Here is a 27,963-nt window from a genome sequence, read left to right as displayed (position 1 = left end):
CCGCGCCCTGATTGGCAGGCCGCCTGGCGGGGCGCCAGCCTATTGGGGGAGGGCTCGCTGGAGGCGGGGAGGAGAGGGAGGAGTGGGGAGGGGAGGGGAGGGGGGGGGGAAAGGAGTAAGCGAGGGGAGGGGATTGTAAGCCGGCGGGGCGCGAGCGCCGCGCGGCGGCCAATCAGGGGGCGCGCGCGCGGGGCACGCGCTTATTAGCATGCGGGGCGCGTCGCCCGGCGGAGTGCGCGGCGTGAGCGGGGAGGCGCGGCGGGGTCCCCCCCCCACCCCCCCCCCTTTTCTTTTCCACCCCCCCCCCTTTTCCACCCACCCCCCCCACACACACACACTCCCCAACCCCCCCACTCCCCCCCCCTTCCCCCCCCCCCCCCCCCCGGTTCCCTTTGCTGCAGGAGCAGCCGGTGCATGGGCAGTGCACGGGCACCGGCAGGAGCACGCTGCGCACCCCGGCAGGGCCGCCCCGCGCCGGCGGGACCGCACTCGCCCCGCGCGCGGAACGCCTCCTCCGGTAAGTAACGGCGGGTGTACGGGCGGTTATTGTTGTTGTTGTTGTTGTTGTTGTTCTTCGGGGGTTATTTTCCTTTTTGGCGCTTCGGTGTTATTATTTTGGGTCGCCTTCGCAATTTTTTTTTTTTTTTTGGCGTTATGGGTTTTTTGCCTTAAAACGCTTTTTTTTTTTTTTTTTGCGTAAATATTTTTTTGCCTTAAAATCTCTTCTTGCGTTATTTTTCTTGCCTTCAAGTGGCTTTTTGCATTTTTGTCGCCTTAAAATGTCTCTTTGCATTATTTCTTTTGCCTTAAAGTGTCTTTTTGCGTTATTTTTTCTGCCTTTACAATGTCCTTTTGCATTATTTTTTGGCCTTAAAATGTCCTTTTGCGTTAATTTTTCGCGTTAAAATGGTTTTTTGCATTAATTTTTCGCGTTAAAATGGGTTTTCTTTGCGTTATTTTCCTTGCCTTAGAATGTCTTTTGGCGTGCATTTTTTTTGCCTTAAAATGCCTTTTTGCCTTATTTTTTTGCGTTAAAACGTCTCTTTGCAATTTTTTTGGCCTCCAAATGTCTTTTTTTTTTTGCATTAATTTTTTGCCTTAAAATTTTTTTTGCATTGATTTTTTGCCTTAAAATTTTTTTTTGCACTAAACCGGTTTTTTTGGCCTTAATTTTTTGCCTTAAAACATTCTTTCCCTTAAAAGCCTTCGCGTTAAAAATCCCCGCCTTACAATTCTGTGCGTTAGAACGTGGTTTGGTTGTGGTTTTTTTTTTTTTTTTTTTTTTTGCATCGAGCCTTTTCTGCCTTAGAATTTTTTTGCGGGGATTTTTCGCCTGAAGTTATTTTCCCCCTTAACGTTTTGGTTTTTTTTTTTCGATACGGCTTTTGTCGCCTTCCCAACCTGCCTCTCCCCGGGCTCGCCTTCAGTTTTAGTTACCAAAATGCCCCTTTTCTGGCCGTGCGCGCGTTCCCGCTCCCGGGCCGCTCCGCCGCTCCCGGGACAATGCGGCCGCGCTCGCTCCGCCGCGGCCCCGGGCCGCGCAGCCCCGGGCCGGGAGGGGCCGGGGGCCCCCGGCCGCGCTCGCTGCTCCGCGCCCCTTTGTTCGCCGCCGCCCGGCCCCGGCCCCGGCCGCCGCCGTCTCCCCGCCGGATCGGGCCCGCCGGCCCCGGCGCTGCCGAGAACAATGCCCCGGCGGGCCCGGCGCACCGGGCGGCCTCCGCGCCGCTTCGGGCGGGCCGGGGAGCGGGGGAGAACCGGGGAGCGGCGGCCGCGCAGCCGGGGCGGGGAAGGCGCCGTGCGGCGACCGGGGAGAGCAGGGTCCGTGCGCCGGGGAAGGAGCGGGGACGCGGGGCCCGGGGGAGAAGGGAAACCGGGGCGGGGAAGGCAACGGGAAACGGGGCCCGCGCACCGGGAGGCCGCGGACGAGGCGAGCGCCGCGCACCGGGAAACGGGGCCCCGCGCACCGGGGAAACCGAGGGCGAGCGGGGGGCCGAGCAGCGGGGGGAATCGGGGTAAAACGCAGCCCGAGCACCCGGGGAAATAAGGGCCCGCGCAGCGGGGGGGGGGAACCGGGGCCCGGGCAGCGGGGCAGGGACGGGGCCGTGCACCGGGGAAGCGGGCCCCGAGCAGCGGGGAGAACAACGAGCGTTGCAGCGGGGAGCGGCCGGGCCCGAGCTCCGGGCGGCCGGGGCGGGGCGGGCGGGGAGGCCGGGGCCGTGCTCCGGGAGCACCGGGAAACCGGGGAGGGGGGAGAGGGGGGGGCTGTGTACACCCCTTTTTCCCGGGAGCACGGGGAAATGGGGGGGGGGACGACTGTGCTCCAGGGATGGCGGCGGAGTCGGGGACCGTGCAGGAGCGGTAGCGGGGAAACCGGGGGCCCGTGCACGGGGGGGGGGGGGGGGGGGGGGGAATACCGGAGAAGAAGGGGGCTGTGCACCGGGGGAACGGGGGGTCCTGGGGGGCCGCAGCCCCGGGCCCGGCCGCGCTCTCCCTCACGTTCTCCCTTCTCTCCCTTGCTCCAGGAGCGGAGGATGAGCCGGCAGCCCCGGCGCGGAGCGCGGCTCGCCGCCGCCCAGCCCGGCCCGCCGCCGCGGCGTTGAGGATCGCCGGCCGCGCCGAGGAGCCGTGTCGGGGTCCCGCCGAGCCCCCCGCGGGCGACGCGCGGGCGGGTGGGTGTCCCGGCATGGACGGCCGTGACTTCGCGCCCCCCGCCGCGGCTGCTGTCGGAGCGGGGCAGCCTGGGCCACCGGCACGGCGCGGGGCGCGTGGCGGGTTCGGCACACGGGGCCGTGCAGCCCCCCCGGACACTTCCAGCCCACCAAGTACTTCCCGCGCCATCGCGATGGCCACGCACACAGGTCAGAGGGGCCGGGGCGGCGGGGCGGGGGGCCGGGAGGGGCGCGGGGGCCCGGTGCGCCGGGGGGGGGGGCTCGGCCTCCCCTTTGTGCCGCGCCCGGTGGTTTTGGGGGGGGGGGGTGGGTGTATGGGGGCTCACGCACACGGGGGGCATTTCCCCGCCTGCCCGCTCTGCCGGAGCGGGAGGAGCGCGACCCCCGGGCCGGCCCGGCGAGATCCCGGTGCCTGAACAAGGAAGCGTTTTCTGGGCGAACAAGGAGGCCGTTATGCGCGGGGCCGGAGCGGCGGTGCCGTGGCGCGGCCGCGGGGAAAGGCCAGCAAACCCCGGCTCTCCATAAAGCGCCAAAGTGTCAGGGTGAGAAGGGGTTTGCAGGGCAGGCGTTCGCCTCTGCAGCTGCTGTCCTGCCGGAGACGGACAAAGCACGGGCGCGCGGCCGAGCACGGCACGGCCAACCGTGCCGGCACCGGGATGGGACTCGCCGGATCAGGCCGCTGCGCCGGCATCTACAGCATGCGCTGCCCGCTCGGCTTTGTCTGCGGTGGCGTGTGCGGCGTGCGCTCGGCCGCGGCCGTGCGGGCTTAAAGCGGGGTGCAGGGTGCCTAAAGCGGGGTGCACGGCGCAGGGTGGCTTGGAGGGTGCGGGGCAGCGAGCGGGGTGCAGGCAGCGGGAGCCGATTTGCTGCCACCGAGCTCCGGGACGGAGCCGAAGCGGGAGCAGGGCCGGCTCCAGTGTTGCAGCGTGCCGGCTCGGCACGGTGCTGCCCGGGGCCCCCCGCTTCCCGCCGGCACAGGCGGTTTTCTCGCCGCAGCACGGCAGCAGCGCCGGTTATTGTCGCCGCCTTGATGAGCTGTGAATACTAATAAAATTATATCTGCTTTAATGGGATTACAATTAGTGCGTGGATTAGGGCGGGGGGCATGGCCGGGCCGGCGCGGGGGGGTGGCGGCGGGGGCTCGAGGCTCCTGGAAGGAGACGGAAAGCGGGGGGCACGGGGGGTGCCGGGGAGGCGGCACCGGATCAGGCCCGTGGCCAGGGCGGTTTTGCTTTGTGCCGCCAGCCCCGGCGCTGCGGCCGGGCCCCCCAGGACCACCACCGGGCTGGGGGGGGGCCGCCCTGGCCTCCCCTTGGCTTTGGGGTGCAGGGGGCCTGTGTGGGGGCTCGGTGCCTGTCCCCAGGGCGGGGGACCAGGGTGGGGGCTTGGCCCCTCTCCGGCTTGCGGTGGCCGGAGGGGGGGAATCCCCGGGGGACGCCGGCGCTGGGGTGCCGCTGGCTTCCCTCCGGCTTCTCGGCGTGGCGGTGTCCCCGCGGAAGCGGCGGCTGGACCCTCGCGCCCACCGGGGCCTGGGCGACACATGGGAGCCCGAATGCAATGGAGGTTGTTAAAATTAAATGGATCAGGCTAAAAATACCCCGGCAGAAACTCGCCTTAAAATAAAAAAAAAAAAAAAAAAAAAAAAAAAAGGAGAAGCCAAACCCAACAACAGAAAGAGCTAAAAATATTCGGCTTTGGCAGGGCCGGCGCAGCCAGAGCCGTTCCCGGCGAGTCGTGCTTGGAGGCTCCCGCGCGTACGGGAACGTTGCTCAAGCGAATAAAAATGATAATTTAGTGCCCAGCACGGTGCCGGGGCCAGTGGGAGGGGGGGTCCCCGGGCCCGGCACCCCGGTGTCCCCGCGGCGCGGCTGTGCCACGGGGCCGGGAGCCGTGGCAGCGTGCGGAGCGGTAATTAACGCCGATGATTGATAATTACCCCACCCAGCAAATAAAGCCAGCCCACGGTTTGCCGGGCGGTGGTGGCGGGGCCGGTGCGGCACGCGGCAGCCCCGGGGCATCGTGCCGGCCGGGGGGGCTCCGGCCACGCTCCCCCAAATGGCTCCCGGCAGCGGGCCGGACTACACCTCCCAGGAGCCTTTGCCGAGTGCCGGGGGCCGGAGGCTGCCCTGGGAAGGGGAGATAAAAACTGTTTAGCTTGATTTTATTAAAGCCATAATTCAGGGCTGCGCAGTTATTGCAAACAAATGCTTCGGTTTGCGTCTGGTTTTGGCACCGGGACCATGCAAATGACGGTGCGAGACGGCGCTGGAGCATGGGGAGCCGCGGCCCTGCCCGGTGCTGGGGGGTCAGGGGCACGGGGACCCCCGGAGCTACCAGGAGCCCAGCCCAGGCCGGGGTGCAGCCCCCGCTCCCCGATCACGGCACTGCCAGGGGCATGGCCCGGCTGGGGGCCGCGGTCCCACCACCCCGGCACACCCGTGCCGAGCGGGGCCGGGGGTCCCAACACCCCCGCCCCGGGCAGGGGGGTGGGAAACTTTGGCAGAGGCTCGGCCGAGCCCATGCTTTATGCCGGGGCCTCAATTTTTGTCCTTCTGACGTTTTTATGGACTAATATATAGTTGAGATCGCGCCGGGCTGTTTGTCACCGCGGCGGAGCCCTCGGTGCATTGCAACGTATAATAGCGCCAGGGGGGCTTGCACAAGCGCGCCGGGCTTTGCCGGGAGCGCTGCCGCCGTGGCGGTGCCGGTGCGCAGCTTGACCCCCCGTGCTGCTGCTTTGCCTCCCGGTGCCGGTTTGCAGCCCGGCCGTGGCAGTTTGCAGCCCGGTGTTGGTTTGCAGCCCGGTGTGGGCGTGCAGCCTGGCCGCGGCCGTGCCGGTTTGCAGCCAGGTACGGGTGCGCAGCCCAGCCGCGGTGGTGCGGGTGTGCATCCCGGCGCGGGTGTGCGTGCCAGTGGCGGTGGACGGGGCGGCGAGCCGGCGGCGTGGCGCTGGCGGCCGGCTGGGCTCCCGCAGCTGTCCCCCTCCCTGGATTAAGTTGCAGGCCGGGTGCTGCGCGGTTCCCCGGCGTGGCTGGGGGGGGGTCGGATGGCGAGGGGCAGGTGGGGACGGTGACCCCCGGCCGGGGTGGTGACACGGGGCTGGGTGCCAGCGCTGCAGCCGCTCCACATCGCGGCTTCCTCATTAGTGACCGAAGACGGGGTCTGACGAGGAGCTGGGAGGCCCCGGCGTGGCACCGGCACGGCTTCGGCATGGCCGTGGCACGGGGGCTCCCCGCTCCCCCCCTCGGCACCGTGTGCCAGCCCGGCCACGCCGCCGCATGCGCTGCATTTTAAAAAGTAGGTGTCAAAGTTAAAACAGATTTTGAGATTAACTCGTCTGCTCCTCGTTAGCCACCCTTGTGCCGGGGTGGGACACGCGCGTGTGTCCGGTGGGAAGAGCGGGATGCGGAGAACCCCAGGTCCTGTGGAATTACCCTGGAGTGGTTTCGTCCGTTCGTTAGCGATTAGCTGGATCCGTGCGGAGACGCTGCTGCTGCGCGCCGGGGCCCGGGGGGACGGGCGGCCCGAGCGGCCACGCGGTGCGATCCGGGCAGTTGCCGTGAGCCCCGGTCACCGCCGGTAATAGCGGTGATTGCCCCAAAGCGGGGGAGCGCGGGGGGTCTCGGCACCCTGGGCTGCGGGCACCCGGCCTTTACCTCCCGTCCCTGCGTCCCCGGGGCTGCCTGGCCTGGGGGGGTCCTGTGCCGGGGGGGCTGGCGGCAGTGCCACCGGCACTGCCGCCACCGGGTTCTGCGGGCCGAGCACCACGTGCACGGTGGGTTTGGCTGATCCCCGAGTGGGGGCTGGGGGTGCGGATGGGCTCCACGGAGCATTCGGGTGCCCCTCTGGGCACCCCTGGCTCCTCGGGACCCCCCGGCCCGGAGCGTCCCCGTCCCCCCCTGCAGCCGGTTCCTCTCCCGGTGCTGATGGCAGCGATACGCGACAGCCGAGCGGGGAATTACGGAGGAAAATAAAAATAGCAGGATTTGGCGATTCGGTGACTCTGCAGAGATTCACACGGGCTGCACCCCCCCACCCCCCTCCCACCCCCCCCGCGGTAAATAAACACTCGCCCAATAATCTCATTCTTTGAGTTCTTCTTTATCCGCTCCGTAAAACGAAACAGATGGGCGCAGCACGGCCCTGCCTGCCGCCCTGCCTGCTGCCCTGCCTGCCGCCCTGCCTGCCCTGCCTGCCGCCCTGCCTGCCCTGCCTGCTGCCCTGCCTGCTGCCCTGCCTGCCGCCCTGCCCTGCCCTGCCCTGCCCGCAGCATCGCTCCGGGGCAGGATCCGACCCCACGGGGTGCTGGGGTCCCCCGGCCCCGGGGGGACAGAGGGGACGAGTCCTTGTAGCCCCTCGGGGTTGCTCCCTCCCGCTTAGTGCACGGGCAGCCCGGGACCCCGCGGGTGCGATGCTTTGCAAGGGGTCGCGGGGGGGATGGGGTCACCGTGGGTCCCAGGTTTGGGGGGGATCCCCTGGGGGGGGGCCACGTGTTTGGCCTCCATGGGACACCAGGCACCCGCGGAGCCGTGCAGGGTGGGACACTGGGACCCCCTGGGTCCTCCCTGGCTTCCCCACGGCCCCGGCCTGTGCCGGGCCTGCGGCCGCTCCCAAAATGGCCTCTGGGTTTTGCAGGCCGCGTGCGTCTGGTGTGCAAGTCACGCGTTGGGCGTGCAAGTCGTCCGTGCCGGCCGTGCAGGCAGCGTGCGCCGAGCAGCGCGCGCCGGCCCTGCGAGCAGCGCGCGCCAGTCGTGCAAGGAGCTCGCGGGGAGCAGCCCGCGTCAGCCGCGTGCGTCGGCCGTGCAAGGAGCGGGCACCGAGCCGCGTGCGCCGTCCTCGCGAGCAGCGCGCATCGGCCGCGCGAGCCCCGCGCAAGCGGCGAGCACCGAGCGGCGCGTGCGCGCAGCCCCGGTGCAGCGCACGGCCCCGGCGAGCGTGCAAGCGTGCGGCAGCGTGCAGCCTCTCGGCGGCTCCGGCTTCCCCTTCCCTCCGTCGAAAGGCGACAGCTTGCGAGTGGCACTTAGCACGGAGCGACTGCCGTGTGATTACCCATCGGATAACGTTTTAATTGTACTTCTGGCACTCTGTCAAGCTAATTTGAACTGCATTTCAATATTACAGCATTTATTTAGTGCCATAACAATATGGATTAATCTTAAATTATAACACCGAGGAAATTATATTACACTTATTTCCTATTTATTTGCCAAATATTTAAAGGGGCTGCGTGGGTTGCAAAGCGTGGGGTGGGGCGGGGGGCCCGGGGCCGCATCCTGCCCGGGTCCGGGGACTGGGGGTGGCACCTTCCTGGGGTGCCCGGCCGTGGGGACGCGGTGCGGGAGGGTCCCTGCCGGCTCCCGGTGTCTCCGCGTGCGGCCCCGGCCCCGGCCCCGCCAGGAATGTTCCAGCCCTGAAATAGCCGAGGGAGTAACCCAACCCTGCGCCCCGCGCACGTCCCCGCTGCCGTGGGGACCCGGGGACCGGCACCTTGCCCGGGGCTCCGGGGGGCTGCGGCCCCCCCCGCCTCCCTCCGCAAAACGGAGCCCCTAAATATCGGGGTGCAGCCCTGCGCCCGTGCTGGGGGGGCTGCTGGGGTGCAGCCCCCACCTTCCCAGAGCCGCAGGGAGGGGCAGGGCCAGGGCGTCCCGGAGAGGGGGGCCGGCGACCCCCTCCTTTTCCCGGCAGCGCCGCCTTGGGGACCCCGCTGCCGGCCCCCGGCCCAGAAACCTGCCGGGCCAGAGCAGCCGTGGCCGGAGTGACCCCCCCCCGGGGCTGCGGCCCCCCCACGCCCGCCCTGGCCCCGCTTGCTGGCAGGGGAAACTTTCCATCTTCCCAGCACATTCCCATCTGCGCCGCGCTCGGCGTGGGGGCGAAGAGTGGCTTGGGGGGGGGGGAGCGCCCCTTGCTGCCCCCCCCCCGTCCCACCAGTGCCCACCCCCAGCCCGCGTCCCCCCCGGTGCTGTCGGTGCGGTTTGCTGAGACCTGGCACGATTGTCACACGTGTGACCCTCTGTGGATTTGGGGCCAAGGCGAAAAGCCCCCCCCCCCCCCGCCCCCGGCCCGCCCCGGCTGCGGTTTGGCAGTGGTGAGGGGAAGCGGCTTCGCTTCCCTCTTAACCCTTTCCTCCGGCTGCCGCCTCCCCCCAGCCCCGGCCGGGGAGTCCCGGGTGCCGCCAGCCCCAAAACCTGCCGGCACATCCCCGCCCCCTGCCCTGCCTCGGTTTCCCTGCCGCAGGGTCCGGCTTGGCGTGGGGGTGAGTGGGACGTGACCGGGGCTGTGCCGGGGCGGTTGTGGGGTGGCCGGGGCCAGCGCGGTGCCTTCACGGCTGTGCTGGAACTGCCGGAGTTCCCGGCGTGGGCGTGAGGTGCGAAGCCCCACGCAGCCCCCAGAAAGCCGCCAGAGCCCGGGACCGGTGTCCGTGGCCGGGGCCACCCTTCCCTCCCCGCTGGCGCCCAGCATGGGGGATTTTCTTGCCGGCCACGCTGGTGCCAGAGCCGGGAGCGGTGCCGGTGAGGCTGACTCACGGCGCTGGCCGCGGGGAGCCTGGCCAGGGAGTTCCCGGGCTGATGCTGCCGGGGGGCGGTGGGGGGCCGGGGTGGGACCCCGCTGCCCGTCTGCCCCGTGCTGGCAGCCGGTCCCACGGCGATGCGCCCGTCCCGGTGTGGGGCTCCTCCGGCACTGCCAGCTCACGGGTGAGATGAGTTGTGCACGGTCTCGGGGACCCTCGCCGGCACCGCAGCTGGAGAGGGCAGAGCCGGGGGGGGGGGGGGGGGCTGCTCACTGCCTGTGCGCCGTGCCGTGCCGTGCCATGCCGAGCTATGCCATCTCGAGCCGTGCCACGCCACACTGAGCCATGGCAACACGGGGCAGAGCGCAAGCGTGCAAGGGGCCAAGGCGAGCGTGCACGTGGGCGTGCGAGGCGGGTGGGAACCGCACGGCCGGCCGCGGGGCCAGCGTGTGCCGGGGGATCCGGCCGTGCCAGTGGGCGTGAGTCAGCAGGTGGGAGGTGTGGGGAGCGGCGGCCGCGGCCCCGCCGGCCCCGCTGGGACGCTTCGCGCCAGCCCGGCCCCGCCGCCGTCGGGGGGGGGTTATTTTTTTACAGCCTGTTTCACAGCTTCCAGAAAAGGCTCGTTCTGGAAACCTCGGCTTCCTGCCCAGCGCAGCCGCCCGGCACGCCGCCGGCTCCACGCCCCGCGGCGGGGTCCCCCGGCACGGCCGGGGCCGGGGCACGCCGGGGCGCTTGCCCGTGGGCAGCACCGGGCACAACTCCTCCGGCACGCGTTGGCACGGCCGGGCCGGCCCGCGGGCTGTGCCCACCCGTCCCGGTGCGTGCCGGTGCAGGGGAGGCAGCGTCCGGCCCCGGGGGCGCGCGGTGCCGGTTCCCAGGGCCGCGGACAGGGTGCGGCCGTGCCCCCGGCCCACGCGGCCCCTGCCCGGGCTCGGTCCCCGGCCGGCCGGCCGGCGCAGGAAGGAGCGAGCTGCCTGAAACCACATCCCCGACACTCATCCCAGAGGCATCCCGGAGGGATTAGCTGGGGAGCGTGGGCCGGCTTAGAGAGCAAAGCATCGCTTCCTGCCCCGGCCGGGCGGCCGGCCAGCCCGGGCTCCTCCGCACCGTGCCGTGCCGAGCTGTGCCGGGGAGGGGGCGGGTGGCCGCGGCCCCGCCAGCCCACGTCGGCACACACATGGACGCGGGGAGCGGGGCCACGCGGCGAGGGGCGGACGGTGCTCCCTCCCGCCGGCTCCCTCCCGGCCGCTGGCCACCGGCTCCGATGTTTCCACCGTGATCTCACAGCTCGGCCGGGGTGGGGAGCGCCGGCCTGGGCCTCCCCGGGGGGTGCTGGGGTCCCCCCGGGCTGTGGGGGAGGCCACGGGGGTCAAGGTGGGGGCTGCCCCCCTGTCCCGCGCTTCCCACGCTACCCGTGTCCTCCCCGCACGCCCGCTCCTCCCTGCACACGCGTGCGCGCACGCGCACGCATGCACCCCTGCCCGCAGCCACTGCCCCCCCCGCGGTGTCCCGGCCCTGGGGAGCTGCTGTCCTGGTCACGGGTGGCTGTCCCCGTGTCCCCAGCCTTCCTGCCACTGCCCATGCTGGGGGCGGGGTGGCCTGGCTCGCCCTGGCACGGCACGGCACGGCACGGCACAGCCCGAGCCCCGGGGAGGTCGGGCTCGTCCCGGCACCGGGGGCAGCCGCGGTCCATCAGCAGCTCAGAGCTGCCGCTGGAGCCGGGGGGAGAGCGGCAGCGTGGGGAGCCACACGCGTGTGCAAAGCCTCCCACGTGCCGGCACGCGTGCGTGTGCCACGCACGGGGTCAGGGCAGGGCACCGGCGCCCCTCGCACGGCTCTGCCGCGCCTCGCACGCCCCGGTGCGCGTACCGGCCCTGCGGGGCCGGGGGGACGCGAGGGGCGAGCGTGCACCAGGGGCGCGATCACGCAGGGGACGTGCGTGCACGAGAGGTGCGCGCGTGCGAGGGACCCGCGTGCGCAAGCGGCGCGCGCGAGGGACGCGCCAACGCGGCGCGGGCTGTGCGCGGCCCCGCAGCGGGCGCGTGTGCACGAGTGTGCACGAGCGTGCCCCGGTGAGCGTGGCGGGGCGGGCGTGCGAGGGGGGGTGCGGGCAGCCCTCCCTGACTCTCTCCTCTCCCACCGCAGCCGGCAGCGGCCTGATGGGGAACGCGCCCGCCTCCTCCTTCATGGGGGGCTTCCTGAGCAGCAGCCTGGGCTCGGGGGCACCCAGCCACCCCGCCGGCCCCGCCGCCTCCCCGCCGGAGCCGGCTTTCCGCGGGCCTCACTCCGGCACTTCCCAGATCTGGTTCTCGCACTCCCACGAAGGTGAGCGTGCGCCGGGGCGGGGACGGGTGGCGGCACCCCGGGGCGGGCGGGCAGGGTGTCCCCGTGGGGTGGCCCTGCGGGGTGGCCGGGATGCGGCCGGGGCTCTGCCCACTGCTGGCGGGTGACGTCCGGCCAGCGCCCGCGCGGACGGGGTCCGGACCTCCCAGGCGCTGGCACGCGGGGTGGTCGTGGCAGCCGGCCGGCACGGGCGTGCGGTTGGCACGCAGCGCGCTTCGGGGTGGCGGCGGGGGGGCAGCGTCCCCCGCAGACCCCCCCGGGCATCCACGGGGACCAGGCTCAGCCTCCCGCAATCGGGGCTCGTGCCGGGCTGCAGACCCCCGCCCCGCGCCGGGAGCTGGGCTGAGGCCAGGCCTGCTCATGGCACTGGTGATGAACCGGGGGCTGCGCTCCCCTTCCGCAGCAGGGACCCCCGTGCCGGGGCAGGCTGCGGCATGGGGACCCCCGGGGCAGCGCCCGCGGCCCCGGTTAAACAGACGCCCCACGCGGTGGGAGCGGGGGGCTCCCGGCGCTGCCCCTGGTGCCCCACGGCACGCCGGCGTCCCCGTCCCCACCTGAGCGGCCAGAGCGAGGGCCGACAGAGTTAAGGAGCGGGGAGGTGGTATTGGCGCGGGGCCCTGGCAGCCGGCCCAGCTGGTAGTTTGACCGGCTGCCAGTTGGCTCTCAGCGTGCCGGGGCCCGCGCAGCGTGCCGGGGGGGCGCGGGGGGGGGGGCCGGGCAGCGCACGCGGTTCCGGCAGCGCAGCGCCCGCCGCTGATGGACAGCCCGCCCGAGCGCGCTGGCTAACGAGCCTGCGAGGGCCGTGCCGAGCCGCCGCGATGTGGCCACCGCCGCCACGAGTCTGCGGGGTCTCGGCGGCAGCTGCCGGCCGGGCGGGGGGGGGGGTCCCTGGCCTGGAGGAATGACAGCCTCCGGCAAAGCTTTTATAGCCGGAGCGGTGCGTGGCCTGGCTACTGCGGCGCGGTGCGTGCCGTGGCACGGCACAGAGATGCCGTGGGGAGCCGTGTGCCCGCGAGTGTGCCCTGGCCCCCCTGACCGCTGCGCCCCCCAGCCCCGGGGTACCCCCGCTTCTCTGGGAGCCTGGCCTCCACCTTCCTGCCCATGAGCCACCTGGACCACCACGGCAACAGCAACGTCCTCTACGGCCAGCACCGCTTCTACGAGAGCCAGAAAGGCAGGTACCGGGGTCCTGGCGTGGCACCGCGGTGCCACCACAACCTCTGGGGCCGGTCGGGGTCCCCCGTGGGGGCATGTGTCCCCAGCCCGTCAGGGGACGGCGGAGAGGCTGCCGGGCAGGGGTGGGGGGCTCAGCACCCGTCCCCAGTGCCGGTGCCCGGCGTCAGGGCCGGGGGCCGGCGGCAAGAGCAAGCGCTGGGTCCCCGGGGAGGAGCGGGACCGGCGGGCACGGGGTGGTGGGCACCCGTCCCAGCCGCCGCTGCCGCTCTCGCTTTTCACAATATTGTGGCGGGCGCTTAATAGGGAACATTGTTTGGGTGGGAAACGGAGCTAATTAGGCCGTGCCTTCCCCCGCGCTCCTCCCCTGGTTAGCGGGGAGCCGGCGCTGGCACGGCTGCGGCCCCGGGTGCCCCGACCGCGCCGTCGTTCGGCAGGGGGGCCGCGGGGGGCTCACCCATCGCCCTCCCCTCCAGATAACTTCTACCTGCGCAACCTGCCCGCCCAGCCCGCCCTGCTCCCTGCCGGCCACGGCTTCCCCGGCATCGCCCGTGCCGCCCCTGGGCCCCCCACGGGCTCCTGCAGCCGGGAGCGGGAGGCCGGACCCCTGCCCAAGACCCCCAAGGACTACGACCGCTTCCTGGCGGGCAAGGAGAAGGCGGGCAAGGGGGATCCCAAGGAGCGGCCGCCCGAGGAGGACCCCAAGGATCGGCACAAAGCGGTGCTGCCGGTGTCGCCGGAGGGGCACTGCAAGGAGGGGCTGCCCCCTCGGGGGGCCGGCGACGGCCGCCCCAAGCACCTCGCCTCCTGCCTGCTGGGCGCCAAGGGGCTGGAGGGCGACGTCGGCCGCGCCGTGCTGCCCAGCTGCGCCGGTAGCGCCCTGCCCCGCGCCGGCCGCTGCAGCGCCAAGGAACCGTGCCGGGGCGAGCGGGAGCCGGGCGCCCCCGAGGCGCCCCAGCCCTACGGCGAGTGCATGGAGCGGCGGCAGATGCTGCACCACGCCGTTTCCTACGCGGTGCCCACCGGGCCGGCCCCGCTTGGCCCCGCCGCCGGCTCCTTCCCCTGCCTGCAGCTGCACGCCGGCTCCGAGGTGCTGTGCCCGCTGCCGGAGCCGGCCGGCCGGGAGCTGAAGCTGAGCGGGGCCACGCTGGTGCCCTCGGTGGGACACCTGACGGACAAGAGCCGCTCCTTCCAGGTGGCGGCGGAGGCCGGCGGGCTGGAGCGCGCCGAGGGCAAGGACCGGCACGCCGAGGTGGGGGCCGAGCCCCCGGCCGCTTACGGTGGCCCCTTCCACCACTCGCTGAAGGCGGAGGGCCCGGCAGAGCGGCGGCTGGAGTGGGGGGCTCCCGGTGCACGGCTGAAGGGGCTGGAGTACCTGGGCGGGGGGGCAGCCGAGGGGCCCCCCTTTGCCGGCCGGGGCCCAGCGCCCAAGGGTGCTCTGGAGAAGGGCTACTTCGAGGTGCCGCCGGCACCCGACTGCTCCCGCGCCGCCCGCCCCGACCCCCTGGGCGTCCGGGTCGGCCCCTCCTGCTGCACTTTAGAGAAGGGCCCCCCCAAGGACCCCCCCCCGGGGCCGGGTCCCCAGAAAGTGGCACGGATCCGGCACCAGCAGCACCCCGAGGCGGAGGCGGCCGGCCCTGGCCCCGAGGGCAAGCGCAAGCCCCTGGAGCTGAGCGCCCTGGGCTACGGCGGGCCCCCCCTGCCCCCCTGGGGCGTGCAGGGCCAGGGCCCCCCCCTGGCCGTGGCGGAGGAGCGGAAGGGGCCCTACCTGGACCCCTTCGGCACGAGTCTGCAGCAGGCTGCGTTGATGACTCAGGGCTCGGTGCTGGGCCAGGAGGTGCCGGCCGCCCCGGACGAGGTCTCGGCCATGAAGAACCTGCTGAAGTACAGCAACCAGGCGCTGCTGGGGGGGCAGAAGGGCCCCCCCTTCGTGGGGCTGGGGGGCGTCAAGGGCAGCTGCGCCCACCAGGACGCCAAGTTCCCCCCGGGGAAGGGGCAGCCGGAGCTGGAGCGGCCGGACTGCGCCCGCGGCCGGGAGCACGACGGGCTGGCCCCCGGCGAGGGCGAGGTGCGGCAGCCGCCCGTCGGCATCGCCGTGGCCGTGGCGCGGCAGAAGGACACGCTCGGACGGCCCGAACCCTCTTACGGCGGCGGCGGCTCTGGGCGGCAGGGCCGGGCGGCTGCCGGCATCAAAGGTAGGGCCCGGGGAGGGGGACCGGGGGGGTAGGGGGGGGCTGGTGGTGCCGCGCTGATGCCGCCGTCCTGTCCCCGGCACAGCGGGCGCCGCGCGGCCCATGCACCTCATCGACCTGGAGGCAGAGGAGGAGCGGGGCCGGCTCTGCGAGGAGCGCCTGGGGCTGCCGGGGCGAGAGCTCCTTCTCCAGTAAGCGCCTGGGCGGGGGGACGGGGGGGTCCCCGCGTGCCGGGGCTGGTCCCCACGGTGCCACGCTGCCCCTCGCCCCGTGTTCCCCTTCTTCCCGCAGGGACAACAAGGACCTGGTGGAGTTCGCCCGGATGCACCCGTCCGGGGGGTGTCCCGGGGAGCTGACCCCCCACCTGATGATCGCCGGGGGCTCCTCGCTGCCGGCGGGGCAGCTCGGGGGGGACCCCGCCGCCCACGCCCACCCGGCACACACGCACTGGCTGCCCCGCACCCGCAGCCCCTCCATCTGGATGGGGGGACACTCCTACGGTCAGCGCCGCCGGCAAACGGGGGGGGCGGGGGGGGGGGGCTGCGGGAGTGGGGCCGGCTGGGTGCGTCCCCCCCGACAGCGGGGTGCTGGCCCCCCAGCCCCTGTGCTGACGGCCCCCCCGCCCCCCCCGGCCCCACAGGCATCGGCCACCCCGCGCTGCACCAGAACCTGCCGCCCGCCTTCCCTGCCTCCATGCCCAGCACCATGCAGCCCGTCTTCCCCCTCTCCCAGGACCCCCCTGCCCAGCTCGTCATCCTGCCCACCGAGCCCCCCGCCCACGGCACCCCCCACACGCTGGGTGAGCCTGGGACGGGGGGTGGCGGTGGGCACACCCCCCCCCCCCCTTGTGCTGGGGGGCCCTGGGGGTGCTGCTATGGGGTTTGGGGCTGGGGGTGCCGGTGGGGGGGAAATGGGGTCTCTGGGGGTGCTTTTGGGGGTGCAGAGGTGGGAGATGGGGTCCCTGCTGGTACTGCTGTGGGTGCAGGGGTGGGAGATGGATCCCTGTGGGTGCTTTTGGGCGTGCAGGAGTGGGAGATGGGGTTTTTGGGAGTGCAGGGGTGGGAGATGGGTCCCTGTGGGTGCTGCTGGAGGCACGGGGTGGGAGATGGGTCCCTGTGGGTGCTTTTGGGCATGCAGGAGTGGGAGATGGGGTTTTTGGGGGTGCAGGGGTGGGAGATGGATTATCTGTGGGTGCTTTTGGGGGTGCAGGGGTGGGAGATGGGTCCCTGTGGGTGCTGCTGGAGGCACGGGGTGGGAGATGGGGTCCCTGTGGGTGCTTTTGGGGGTGCAGGAGTAAGAGATGGGGGTCCCTGCAGCTGCTGGGTGTGCAGGGGTGGGAGATGGGGTCCCTGCAGATGCTGCTGGGGGTGCAGGGGAGGATGATGGGGTCCCTGCGGGTGCTGCCAGGGTTGCAGGGCTGGGGAGGGCACTGCAGGGGTCTGCAGAGTGACCCTAAGGCGGGTCCCTGATTGACACCCACCCACCCCCCCCACCCGCCACCGGCAGCCGACGTGATGGACCAGGCATCGCTGTGGCCCCCGATGTACCCGGGCCGGGGTCCCGGCGCCCACCTGCAGCACACGGGGCAGCTGCCCGTGTACTCGCGCTCCCAGTTCCTGCGGCAGCAGGAGCTCTACGCCCTGCAGCAGCAGCAGCGGGCGGCCCAGGCCCTCGAGATCCAGCGCCAGGCGCACGTCCAGGTGCCCACGGGGCTGGGGGTGGCGGGGGGGGCCGGGGGGGCCGGGGTGTGGGGTTGGGGGGCTGGGATGCGGGGCTGGCTCGAGGACGCAGGGCTGGATGGAGGTTGGGGTGTAGGGTGGGGATACGGGGCTAGGAGGGGGCTGGGGTCGGAGAGGCAGCGCTGGGTGTGGGGCTGGGGTGTGGGGTGTGGGGCTGGGGTGCGGGATGTGGGGCTGGGGTGTGAGACGCCGCTGGGCGAGGGGCGGGGCAGGGGGGATGCGGGGCAGGGCTGGGGGGCTGGGGCCGGGCAGTGGGGCAGGGGCTGGGCTGTGGGGCTGGGCCGCGTGGTGCCGGGCAGGGCCGGGGGACGTGGGGCAGGGCTGCAGGGTGTGGGGCAGGGGCCGGGCTGTGGGGCTGGCGTGTGCCGACCTCGGTGTCCCCTGCAGCGGAAGCCGGAGGAGCAGCCCCTGGAGCTGGAGGACGGGGGTCCCGAGAAGCCCCTCAAACCCTCCCACAAAGCAGTTGCCTTAAACCCCCCGGCCAAGGGCCTGTCCTCGGCGGCCCCCGGGCCCCCCAAGCTGTCCCCTTGCTGCCACTCTCCGGCCCTGCGGCACCCGGCCAAGTGCCCCGTGGCCCTCCCTGCGGCCCCCTGCACTTTACCCGTCTGCCCCGCCGCCAGCTCCGCCGTGGCCCCCCGCTCCCCGGCCGACAGCCCCCTGCCCGTCCAGAGCAAGGGCAGCGATGGCGAGGACAAGCGCGGAGAGGGGCAGCCGCCCCGCGACTACCCCAAGTCCCTGGAGCCAGGTAGGACCGGGGCGGCGAGGAAGAGGAGGGCGGCTGCGGCGCCGGGGGGTGCCGGGGGGGTCCCTGTTGAGCATCGCCTGCTTCCCTGCAGACCTGCCCCCCGGCTACAGCTACCCGGCCGCTGGCATGGGCTTCTCCGAGGCGCACTCCGCCGAGCCGGCTGACCCCGACACTATGCACGCCGGCTCCCCGCCGGCTGAGCCGGAGCAGTCCCGGACCTTCAGCCCCGCCGGGGAGGTGCTGCGGGAGCCGGGCCCCCCGCGGGAGCCGGCAGCTGGGGGGGCGATGGCCGAGGGTCCCGGGGCGCTGCTGCACCGTCACCACCTCCTCCTCGCCCCGGGGTCCCTCTGCGGCGAGCGGGGGCCGGCCCCGGCTGCGGGGGCCGCCGAGGAGCGGGCGCCGGTGCCCTTTGGGGTGCGCCGGGAGGCGGCTCAGGGAGCGCCGGAGCAGAGCCCACCGGAGCAGCAGCAGCACCCGGTGCCGGTGGTGGGGGCCTCCCCGCTGCCCCCCGCTGTGGAAGAGGAGGAGGAGGAAGAGGAGGAGGAGGGTGACAGCGATGGCTCGGAGCCGGAGGGCAGCTGCGACGAGGAGGATGGCGACAGCCCCGGCGGGCGACAGGGCCACCCGGGTGGGCTGGAGGCCCTGATTGCCGCTGGCATCGACCTGGGGGAGCTGCCGGCGCTGGGCTCGCCCAGGGAGCCCCCCCCGGCCCCCCCCTCGCCCGCCCCCCACGCCTCAGGGATCCCCGGCATCGCCCTGCTCAGCGAGCTCGCCGACCTGGAGCTGCGCCGGCGCCGCTGCGACCTGGCCCTGGAAGGTGAGCGGCCCCCGGTGCCCCCCAGCACCCCCTGCCCCACGGCACCCCGTCCTCCCGGTGCCCCCCCGTCCGGCGGTTGGGCGCCCCGGTGCCCCCCGCCCGCAGCGCCGCCTGCCCGCGGGTGTGCGCGGCGGCCATCGTGCGCAGGGCTTGCAACGGAGGGCTCGCGCGGCGCGCGTGCGATAGAGGCGGCGTGCGGCGCGCGCGGGAGCGGGGCCGCTCTCGCACAAGCTCTCGCACAAGCGGGGCTGGGCAGGGCGCCTGCGGCGCAGCACGGAAGGGGGCTGCCCGTGCGTTTTTGGGGTGGGGGGGGGGCCGCACGCGCGCCGGCAGCAGCGGGAGCGGGCTGTCCGCGTGCCGGCGGTGCAGCGCGGTGCCCGGCGGCTGGGCCCTGCTCGCAGCCCGGCTCCGGGGCTCTGCTCCAGCGCTGGCTCCAGGCAGGCGCCGGGATTCCCTCCCGGCTCGGCTTCCCCAGGGAATCCCGGGGGCCCCGGCGGGGAAGGCCGGCCGGCCGGCCTGGCGCGTCCCCAGCGCTGCCGCGGGCGGGTGGCGGCGGGGCCCCACGTGCTCGGTGCTGCCCGCGGCCGTGCGTGGCGTGGGGCCGTGCCGCTGTGGGGCGGGGGGCGGGGGGGTGCGGTGGCCGTGGCCGTGGGGCCCCGCTCCCCGCTGCTCGCCCCGCCGCAGATGGGGCGGCCGGATGGGGTGCGTCACCGCGTCCCTCCCAGCCCCGGCCTTGGCTCCGCTCGCCGATGAGTTCATCGCTGGCCGCCGCTGCGCGCCTGGCCCCGGCCTCCCCCGGCCCCACGGCCGCCCAGGGACGCTGGCCATGCCGCACGTGCGGCGCCCTGTGCCCCGTCCCCCTGCCCGCCGCCGCCGCCCCTCGTGCGGCCCCACGGCCGCCCCGGGACACCCCGCTCGTAACGTGGCACCCCATGGCACGGCCCCGTGCCCCACGGCACCCCCTGCCCCACAGACGCCCCTGCTCGCCCCGCACGGCCCCGGTAGCGGTTCCGGTGCCAGCGTGGCGCGTGCACGCGTGCACGGGCCGTCGCACGAGCGCGCGCGTGGGGCAGCGCGGGGGTCCGGGGCGTGTCTCGCGCTGGCCCCGCTGACCTCCCGTCCCGGCAGGGGAGGACGAGGACCTGCTGGCCTTCAACCTGCAGAACCTGGCCACCGTGGCGGCCGCCTGGTCGCTGGTGGAGGCGGCCAGCCGGGAGGGCAGCCCCCCCGTGCTCAGCCCCCTGCCCACCTCCCCGCCGCCCCGCGCCCGCGTCCCCCGCCGCAAGTACACCTGGACTCCCAAAACCAAGGCCGTGAGTGTCTCCGCGCGTGTGGCCGGGGCGGGAGGTGGGATGAGTTGTGCCCGGTCTCAGCCCAGGGCGGAGGCTGCCGGCGCTGCCAGCTGCCCGCCCCCTCCCCCGGCCCCCAGGTTTGTCCCCTGAAGGCGGCCATCGAGCAGCTCAACACGCAGGAGGTGGAGGTGCGGATGCGGTTGGCCGAGCTCCAGCGCCGCTACAAGGAGAAGCAGCGGGAGCTGGTGAAGCTGCAGAGGCGGCATGACCACGAGTACGTCCCCGTCCCCGTCCCCGCCGGGTCCCGGGGGGCAGGCGGGGAGGCGGCCCGCGGGAAGGGGGGAGGCCGGGGAGGGAGCGCCCTCCGCCGAGTGGGACGGCGGTGGCAGTCACCGGTGTGATGAGTTTGGGGCCGTCCTCAGTCCGGCTCGGCGGAGGGGCACCGCCTGCGGCGGCCGCGTGGCTCAGGGTGCCCCCGGTCTTGCCACGGCTGCAGGCGTGACGAGAGCTCCCGGAGCCCGGCGCGGCGCGGCCCGGGGCGGCCGAGGAAGCGCAAGCACTCCAGCACGCTGGGCAGGGCCGAGAGCCGCAAGGTCAAGTGAGTGACCGGCGCCGCGTGCCCTCCTTGTCCCCGGGGACGGGCCACCAGCCCTGCTGCCGGGGGGTCCGGCCGTCCCGCCGCGGGGGTGTCGGTGCTCAGGGGCCGCCCCGTCGCATCCCCCCCCCCGTCAGCAGCAGCCGCGTTTTGGGGCGGGGGGGGGGGGGTGTCCGGCCACTCGCTCCGGCGCGCTCCCGCTCTCAACCCGCTTGCGGCGGGGGGCTCGGCTGGGCGGCAGCACCGCGTCCCCCCCCCCGCCGGCTGCGGGAGCAGCGTTGCATAAAAGCCTCTTTATCTGCGCCGTATAAAGCCATTGGTCACGCTGCAGCGGCGTTCATCGCTGCCGGCGCTTTATTATTACCCATTAGCCGCCCGGCGCAGCCGTTTCCCCACTCCCGGGCCCTGTATAATTGTCCTTCTCCGCTACAAATTGCCTCTCCCGACAGGCCCATTTGCATAAATCCTCCGAGCGAGTCCAAACACGCTTGGAGCGCGTGTGCGCGCGCGGCCCCCGGCCCCCCCGTTCGGTAATAACAGTTAAATCTGCGCTAAATGGTTCCTTCAATTAAGACGGAGGGGAAGAGGAAAAAAAAAAAAAAAAAAAAAAAAATTAATCTCTAGGTTTTATGTCACAAAACATTAGTGAGCGAGTGAAGGTTACGGGGCGGGGGGAAAGAAGGGGGGAGCTGGCGGCGGACGGGGGGCGCAGGATGTGGCTGGGGGTGCAGGATCGATCCGGGGGTGGAGGATGCATCCAGGGCTGCAGGATGCGGCTGGGGGTGCAGGATCGATCCGGGGGTGCGGGATCCAGCCAGGGTGCGGGATCCATCCGGGGGGGTGCAGGATCCATCGGGGGGGGTCCGGCGGGCGCCGTGCCCACGCTGCGCTCCCCTCCAGGGCGGTGAAGACCAGCCTGTCCCTGCTGTGCGCCGAGCTGCGGGGGGACCCCGAGCCCAAGAAGAAGATGAGCAAGCTGGCCGAGGCGGCGTTCGGCAGCCTCAAGGGCTCCCCGGTGAGTCTGGACCCGCCACCGGCCGACCCCACCCCGGGGCCGGGGGGGTGCCGGCCCCCTCCCGAGCCTCCCTGTGCCCCCCAGGAGAAGGTGCGGTGCAAGAAGAGCGGCTCGCAGGGCAAGCTGGCCTGCAAGGTGGCTCACAAGGTGTCGCAGCTGAAGCAGAAGGTGAAGAGCAAAGGGCTGCCCGCTGGCATCAGCCCCTTCCGCCGGAAAGACCCCAACCCCGCTGGCCGCATCCAGAAGAAGCTGTCCCGTCCCAAGAGCTCCAAGGCCACCAAGTACCAGCCGCAGGACCCCGATCCCCGCCAGCCGGCGGGCTTCAAAGGCAAGGCCGGCACGGGGCTGGGGGTGCGGAGCGGGGGCCGGGGGGCCGGGGGGCCGGGCCACGGGGGTGCATCCAGCCGCAGGGGCGGCTTGTGCCGGGGGGTCCCGCGGGGCTGGGAGCGGCCCCAGCCCACCCCGTCCCGCACGGGGAAGCAGCATTTCCCCGGGCGTGGGGGGTGCAGGGGCCACCCCTGGGTGCACGGGGTCCCTCATTGCTGCCCCTTCCTCTTGCAGACGAGCACGACGGGGACACAGACAGCGAGGACGGTGACGACGAGCCGGGCTTGTCCCTGCTGCCCTCGGTGCCCGTGGCCGTGCTCGGACCCTCCCCGTCCTCCGTGGTGAAGATGGAGGCCAACGAAAAGGCGAAGAAGAAGAAGGAAAGGCAGGGACTGCTAGGTAACGGGATCGCCCCGCGGGGATGCCACGGGGGACGGGGACCCCCTGGGCGCACGCACCAGGGCTGGGCGGGCGCCCGCGGCGTGCCCTGAGCCCTGTCCCCCCCACAGGGCCCTGCCGCCTCGGCAGCCCCGAGGGCGAGGTGAAGATCAAGCGGCGGCCGGTGAAGCCGGGGACCGGCAAGCTGGAGAAGGTGCCGGCACGGCGGAAGGCGGGCGGCTGCGAGGAGGGCGGCAAGAAGAAGCTGAAGGCCAAGCCCAAGGAGAGCCTCCGGCCACCGGCCCCCAGCGGCCCCAGCGCCCCGGCCCCCGCCGGCAGCCTCTTCGCCGGCACCGACCCCCGGCACTTCGGGCCGAGGGACGAGGGGGCTCGCCTGGCCAGCGAGAGGCTGAAGAAAGCCACACGCAAGAGCAAGGTGCTGCAGTCAGCCCTGAGGGTGAGCGCGGGGGGCAGAGGGTGGGGGGCACCCAGGGACCGTGGGGTGCAGGAGGCTTCGGGTGCTGAGGCTGGGGGGCACCCAGGGACCGTGGGGTGCAGAGGGATGGGTGCAGGGTTTGCACGGGGGCTGGGGGTGCCGAGGTGGTTGGCAGCACCGACGGGCCCGTGGGGCGCGGGGGCTGGGAGCCGCTGGTGGGCCCCAGAGGGCTGGGGTCGCCGGGGGGGGGGGGGGGCCCCTCGGCCGGCTCTGACCCCCTCCCGCAGCGAAAGAACGGGGCGCTCTCGCTGGCCCTCTCCCCCCGGAGCGCCAAGACCATCCTGAGCAAGGGCAAGAAGCTGGCCAAGGTGAAGAGCAAAGTGGCCACCAAGCAGGTGAGAGGCGGGGGCTGGACCCCTGCCCCGGCACGGCCCCCTCCCCGCGCCCCCCGCCCACCCTGCGCTCCCTTTCCCGCAGTGCAAGGGCCGGGCGGTCAGCAAGCTGCTGGAGAGCTTCACCGTGGAGGACGACTTCGACTTCGACGACAACAGCAGCTTCTCGGAGGAGGAGGAGGAGGGGGGCTGCCTGGCGGGGGTGGCGCGGGTGGGACGCCGCTCCCCCCCGCCCCACGCCTGCGCCATCCAGAAGGAGGATCTGCGGGACGGGCTGCACATCCTCATCCCCAAGGAGGACAGCCTGCTCTACGCCGGCAGCGTGCGCACCATCCAGCCTCCCGACATGTGAGTGGGGGCCGGGGTGGGGGTCCCTGCCGCGGGTGGGGATGCCGGGGCGGCCGGGCGGGCGCTGAGCCCCCCTCCCCCTCCGTGCCCCCTCCCCAGCTACAGCATCATCATCGAGGGCGAGCGGGGGAACCGGCAGCGCATCTACTCGCAGGAGCAGCTGCTGCAGGAGGCGGTGAGCGGGGCGGGGGGCCGGGGCGGGGGTCCCGGCGGGCGGCGCGCCCCGCGGAGCCCAGCACGCCGCTTCCTTGCAGGTCCTCGACGTGCGGCCCCAGTCGCGACGCAGCCTGCCGCCGGGCACCCGCGTCTGCGCCTACTGGAGCCAGAAGTCCCGGTGCCTCTACCCGGGGAACGTGGTGCGAGGTGAGGAGCGGCCGTGGGCGGCTGGGGGGGTGGCCGGCGGGGCGGGGACCCCTGCCCCATCCCGACGGCCCTCCCCGTGCGGCAGGCTCCTCCAGCGATGAGGAGGAGGACGACCCCGAGGCGGTGATGGTGGAGTTCGATGACGGGGACACGGGGCACATCGCCGTCTCCAACATCCGCCTGCTGCCCCCCGACTTCAAGATCCAATGTGAGTGGGCCGGGGCGGGGGGCACGGGCGGGGGGCGGGCAGGGGGGGCAGCGGGGCTGGCCCTGACCCCGCGCTCTGCCCGCAGGCACCGAGCCGTCCCCCGCGCTGCTGGTCTCCAGCTCCTGCCGGCGGACGAAGCGGTCGTGCGGCGACGTGCCCCCAGCCAGCGAGCTGCCCCCCAGCCTCTGCCCGGACCGCCATGACGGCCCCGAGCCCCCCAAGAACTCGGGCAAGAAGGCGGCCGGCAAGGAGAAAAGCGGTATTGGGGGGGGGCTGCCACACGTGGACCACCTGGGGTGCCCAAGGGAGGGGGTGCCAGCAGCGCTGGTGTGAGGGATGGCGGGATGTGGGGAAAGGCGCCGGGATGCGGGGAAGGGTGCAGGGATGCGGGGAAGGGTGTTGGGATGCGGGGAAGGGTGCTGGGATGTGGGGAAGGGTGCTGGGATGCGGGGAAGGGCGCTGGGATACGGAGAAGGGCGCTGGGATGCGGGGAAGGGCGCTGGGATGCGGGGAAGGGCGCTGGGATGCGGGGAAGGGTGCTGGGATGCGGGGAAGGGTGCAGGGAAGCGGGGAAGGGTGCTGGGATGCAGGGAAGGGCGCTGGGATGCAGGGAAGGGTGCTGGGAAGCGGGGAAGGGTGCAGGGATGCGGGGAAGGGCGCTTGGATGCGGGGAAGGGCGCTGGGATGCGGGGAAGGGTGCAGGGATGGAGGTGTGGGGGAGGATAGGAGGCAGGGAAGCAGGCAGGGATGCAGGCAGAAAGAGGGGACGCAGGGAAAGATGGGGCGCAGGGGTTTGGGAGCGGGGCACGGCAGGACGCCGGGAAGGGTGCGGGGCCGGGGATGGAGGGAGGGAGGGAGGGGGTGGCACAGGGCACCGCAGCGACGGGGGAAGGGAGGTCAGGCTGCAGGGAAGGACGTGCGGGATGGGGGGCAGTCCCGGAGCATCCCTGCCTCGTCCATCTGTCCGTGCGTCCTCCCTCGCGGCCGCCAGCCCCCTCCTGACCCCCGTCTCCCGCCAGGCAAAGCTGCGGAGGTGCTGTCGGGCGGCAAGGCGCCGGTGCTGAGCGACCCCTTCCTGGGGCGGCGCGGCGGGCCGCTGCTGAGCTGGTCGGCGGTGGCGCAGACGAAGCGGAAGGCGGCGAGCAAGGGCACGGCCGTGCTGCAGAACCTCTTCCAGGTCAACGGCAGCGCCAAGAAGCTGCGGGCCAAAGAGGCCATCTTCCCCGTGCACCACCACCACCACCTCGCCGCCCCCGTCTTCGGCAACGGCTTCGGGGCCGACTCCTTCAGCCGCATCGCCAGCTCCTACGCCTCCTTCGGGGCCGGGGCTGGGCTGGTGCTGCCGGCTGCCCAGAAACTCCTGCGCTCCAAGAAGGCCGAGCGGCTGGAGGCAGAAATGGGCAAAAGCAGCCGGAGAAAGGCAGGCAGTGAGTACCTGGTCAAGCTGGACCACGAAGGGGTGACGTCCCCCAAGAACAAGAACTGCAAGGCCCTGCTGCTGGCTGAGAAGGACTTTGGGGCCAAGCTGGAGCGGCCCCTGGCCGGCCACGGCTATGCCCACGCGGCCCTGGCAGGCAAGGATAGGAAGGGGCGGGCGCCCGTGCACCAGCTGCCCGTGGGGCTGGCGCTGCGGAAATACTCGGGCCAGGCCGAGTTCACCCTGAACTGCGACAGCGACTGCCACAGCTCCTACTCGGACATGGACGAGGATGAGGAGGCGGGCGGGCTGGGCGCCGACGTGCCCTCGCGCTTTATGACCCGCCTCTCAGTTTCCTCCTCTTCCTCGGGCTCTTCCACCTCCTCCAGCTCCGGCTCCATCTCCACCTCCAGCCTCTGCTCCTCCGACAACGAGGATTCCTCCTACAGCTCCGAGGACGAGGACTCCACGCTGCTCCTCCAGACCTGCCTCTCCCACCCGGTGCCGGCGCTGCTGGCGCAGCCGGAGGCCCTGCGCTCCAAGAGCGGCGCGCCGCAGCGCTGCTTCCTCACCAAGGCCGCCGCCGCCGGCCCCAAGGCCAAGCTCAAGCGCAAGGAGGCCCTCAGCTTCTCCAAAGCCAAAGAGTTCTCCCGGAGGCAGCGCCTGCCCTCGGTGGAAAACCGGCCAAAGATCTCCGCCTTCCTGCCCGCGCGCCAGCTCTGGAGGTGGTCGGGGAACCCCACGCAGGTACGGCCGGCGCCCGCCGCAGGCGCCCGCCGCTCGGCACGGCCGGGGGGAAGGAGCGGGCACGGCACCTGGGGGCACGGGGCACGGGCGGAGGGGTACGGGTGCGTGGCAGGGTGCGTGGGTGCAGGGCGCACGGGTGCCTGGCAGGGTGCCTGTGCACGGGGCGAGGCGCGCGGGCGTGGGTGCAGGGTGCGTGGGTGCAGCGGGGTGCCTGCGTGCACGGGGCAGGGTGCCTGGGTACGCCGGCCGCGGCACCCGGCTGCACGCAGGGCCAGGTACCTGCATGCGTGGGGCGTGGGGCGTGGGCGTGGCGCTGGGCCGGGTGCCTGGGCGCGCGGCGCAGGGCGCTGGGTACGGCGGCCGCGGCGCTTGGGTGCGCGGGGCAGGATGGGTGCTGTGGGAACGTCCCGCCCCGGCTCGGCGCTGCTCCCCCCGGCTGCCCGGGGTCTGGCGGGGCCGGGTGTGTGCGTGGGGCTGGGGGTCCGCACGCCGTCCCTGACCGCCCCCCCCCGCCCGTTTTCCCCCCACGCAGCGGCGGGGCATGAAGGGCAAGGCGCGGAAGCTGTTCTACAAGGCCATCGTGCGGGGCAAGGAGACGCTGCGCATCGGGGACTGCGCCGTCTTCCTCTCGGCCGGGCGGCCCAACCTGCCCTACATCGGGCGCATCGAGAGCATGTGGGAGTCCTGGGGCAGCAACATGGTGGTCAAGGTCAAGTGGTTCTACCACCCCGAGGAGACCAAGCTGGGCAAGCGGCAGAGCGACGGCAAGGTGAGGAGCGGGCCGGGGCGGGAATGGCACGCCGGCGAGGGGGGCGGCCGGTGACGCCGTGTCGTGTCCCCCCCCGCCGCAGAACGCCCTGTACCAGTCGTGCCACGAGGACGAGAACGACGTGCAGACCATCTCCCACAAGTGCCAGGTGGTGGGACGGGAGCACTACGAGCAGATGACCCGCAGCAAGAAGTACCAGGACCGGCAGGACCTCTACTACCTGGCGGGCACCTACGACCCCACCACGGGCCGGCTGGTGACTGCCGACGGGGTGCCCATCCTCTGCTGACCCCCCGTGCCCACCCCGGGCGTGGGGAGGGGGACGGGGACGGGCAGCTCCCCCCGCGCGTCCCCTCGGCCGCGGGGCTCCTTCCCGGCAATTATGCAAAGCCCGGGGTGGCCGGGGGGAGGGGGGGGGTTGCGGGGGCATCATCATCATCGTCGTCGCGGGGGGCGCGGGGGGGCTCCCCTACAAGCCATACTTTCCCTAGTACCTCTGACTGTTTGCCAGCAGGTAAAGCAGAAATCAGGTGTGTTGTTCTATTTATTTTGCGTGTAAATACTGTATTTCTTCCGGGAAGTTTTATGGAAAAACAGACGAACCAACAAAAAAAACAAAAAAAAAAAACCCAACCAACCCCAATGACAAAAAAAGACAAAAAACCCAACAAAAAAAAATTAATAATAATATGGGGGGGGCGGGGGGGGGTCGCGTTTCCGTTTCAGTGCACTGTTTCCCCCAGCCTGGCTGGGACGAGGACAGCGGGGGAGCTCTGTATATAGGGGGGACGCGGCGGCAGGGCGGGGGGCTCGGCCCCCGGCACGGCTCGGGCGCGGAGGCGGGCGGGGGGCTGGCGGGGCGGCTCTCCCGGCCCCCCCCGGGGTCCCGCCGCAGCCGTCCGGCCCCAGTGCAATAGCGGGGCGGCCGCGGTGCCGGCGGACGCTGGCCCGTCCCGCCGAGCCCTGCCCGCCGCCGCCCGCCGCCGCCCGCCGCCGCCCCGCGCTGTAAATGTGTACAGGCCGCGCGGCGGCGGGGGCTTTTCCAGTGTAAACACTAAAAAAATGCAAAACGAGACAAAAAAAAACAAAACAAAAAAAAACAATAAGAAAAAAAAGGAAAAAAAAAGGAAAAAAAGGATTAAAAACACAAAGGTTTTATGAACAGCAAACTCTATGTAAAGGCCTTTTAGTATGGAACTTTTTTATTGATAACTTGGCTTATGAATAAATATATGAACCGTTGCTGGCGCCGGCTCCGCTCGCTGCTCTGCCTCAGTTTCCCTCCCGGCGCGGCCACCCCCAGCAGCACCCTGCCCCCCTCCCCCCCCCCCCCCCCCCCCCCCAGTTACGGGCACCCCCGGCCAGACCCCGACCCCCGTTACGGGCACCCTCCCAGGCACCCACAGAGGCCTCCCCAGCTCGGTGCATGCAGGAGACGGGCAGGGTGCTGCGGCCAGAGGGCAACGGGGCGAGGGCGAAACCCCTGGGCA

General features: G+C 72.1%; 1 protein-coding gene across 1 annotated transcript; it reads left to right on the top strand.

The window, feature by feature from the left end:
* Positions 1 to 380: 380 nt before the first annotated feature.
* On the top strand, positions 381 to 27,116 carry BAHCC1 (BAH domain and coiled-coil containing 1). The gene is given in 30 exon segments (XM_075519222.1): positions 381 to 517; positions 2,523 to 2,704; positions 2,706 to 2,795; positions 2,797 to 2,831; positions 2,833 to 2,858; positions 11,323 to 11,502; positions 12,572 to 12,694; positions 13,170 to 14,888; positions 14,971 to 15,076; positions 15,177 to 15,385; positions 15,526 to 15,684; positions 16,392 to 16,585; positions 17,012 to 17,369; positions 17,461 to 18,186; positions 19,315 to 19,499; positions 19,616 to 19,752; positions 19,975 to 20,076; positions 20,974 to 21,088; positions 21,173 to 21,416; positions 21,650 to 21,814; positions 21,925 to 22,250; positions 22,517 to 22,624; positions 22,707 to 22,969; positions 23,069 to 23,144; positions 23,224 to 23,332; positions 23,418 to 23,540; positions 23,626 to 23,799; positions 24,560 to 25,704; positions 26,237 to 26,473; positions 26,556 to 27,116. Coding segments are annotated over 30 exon segments (7,926 nt in total). The 5' UTR covers positions 381 to 414; the 3' UTR covers positions 26,763 to 27,116.
* Positions 27,117 to 27,963: the final 847 nt, after the last annotated feature.

The sequence above is a fragment of the Mycteria americana genome, chromosome 16 (assembly GCF_035582795.1).
Source record: "Mycteria americana isolate JAX WOST 10 ecotype Jacksonville Zoo and Gardens chromosome 16, USCA_MyAme_1.0, whole genome shotgun sequence".
NCBI classification, from domain to species: domain Eukaryota; kingdom Metazoa; phylum Chordata; class Aves; order Ciconiiformes; family Ciconiidae; genus Mycteria; species Mycteria americana.
This window is presented reverse-complemented; position numbering and strand designations above follow the sequence as displayed.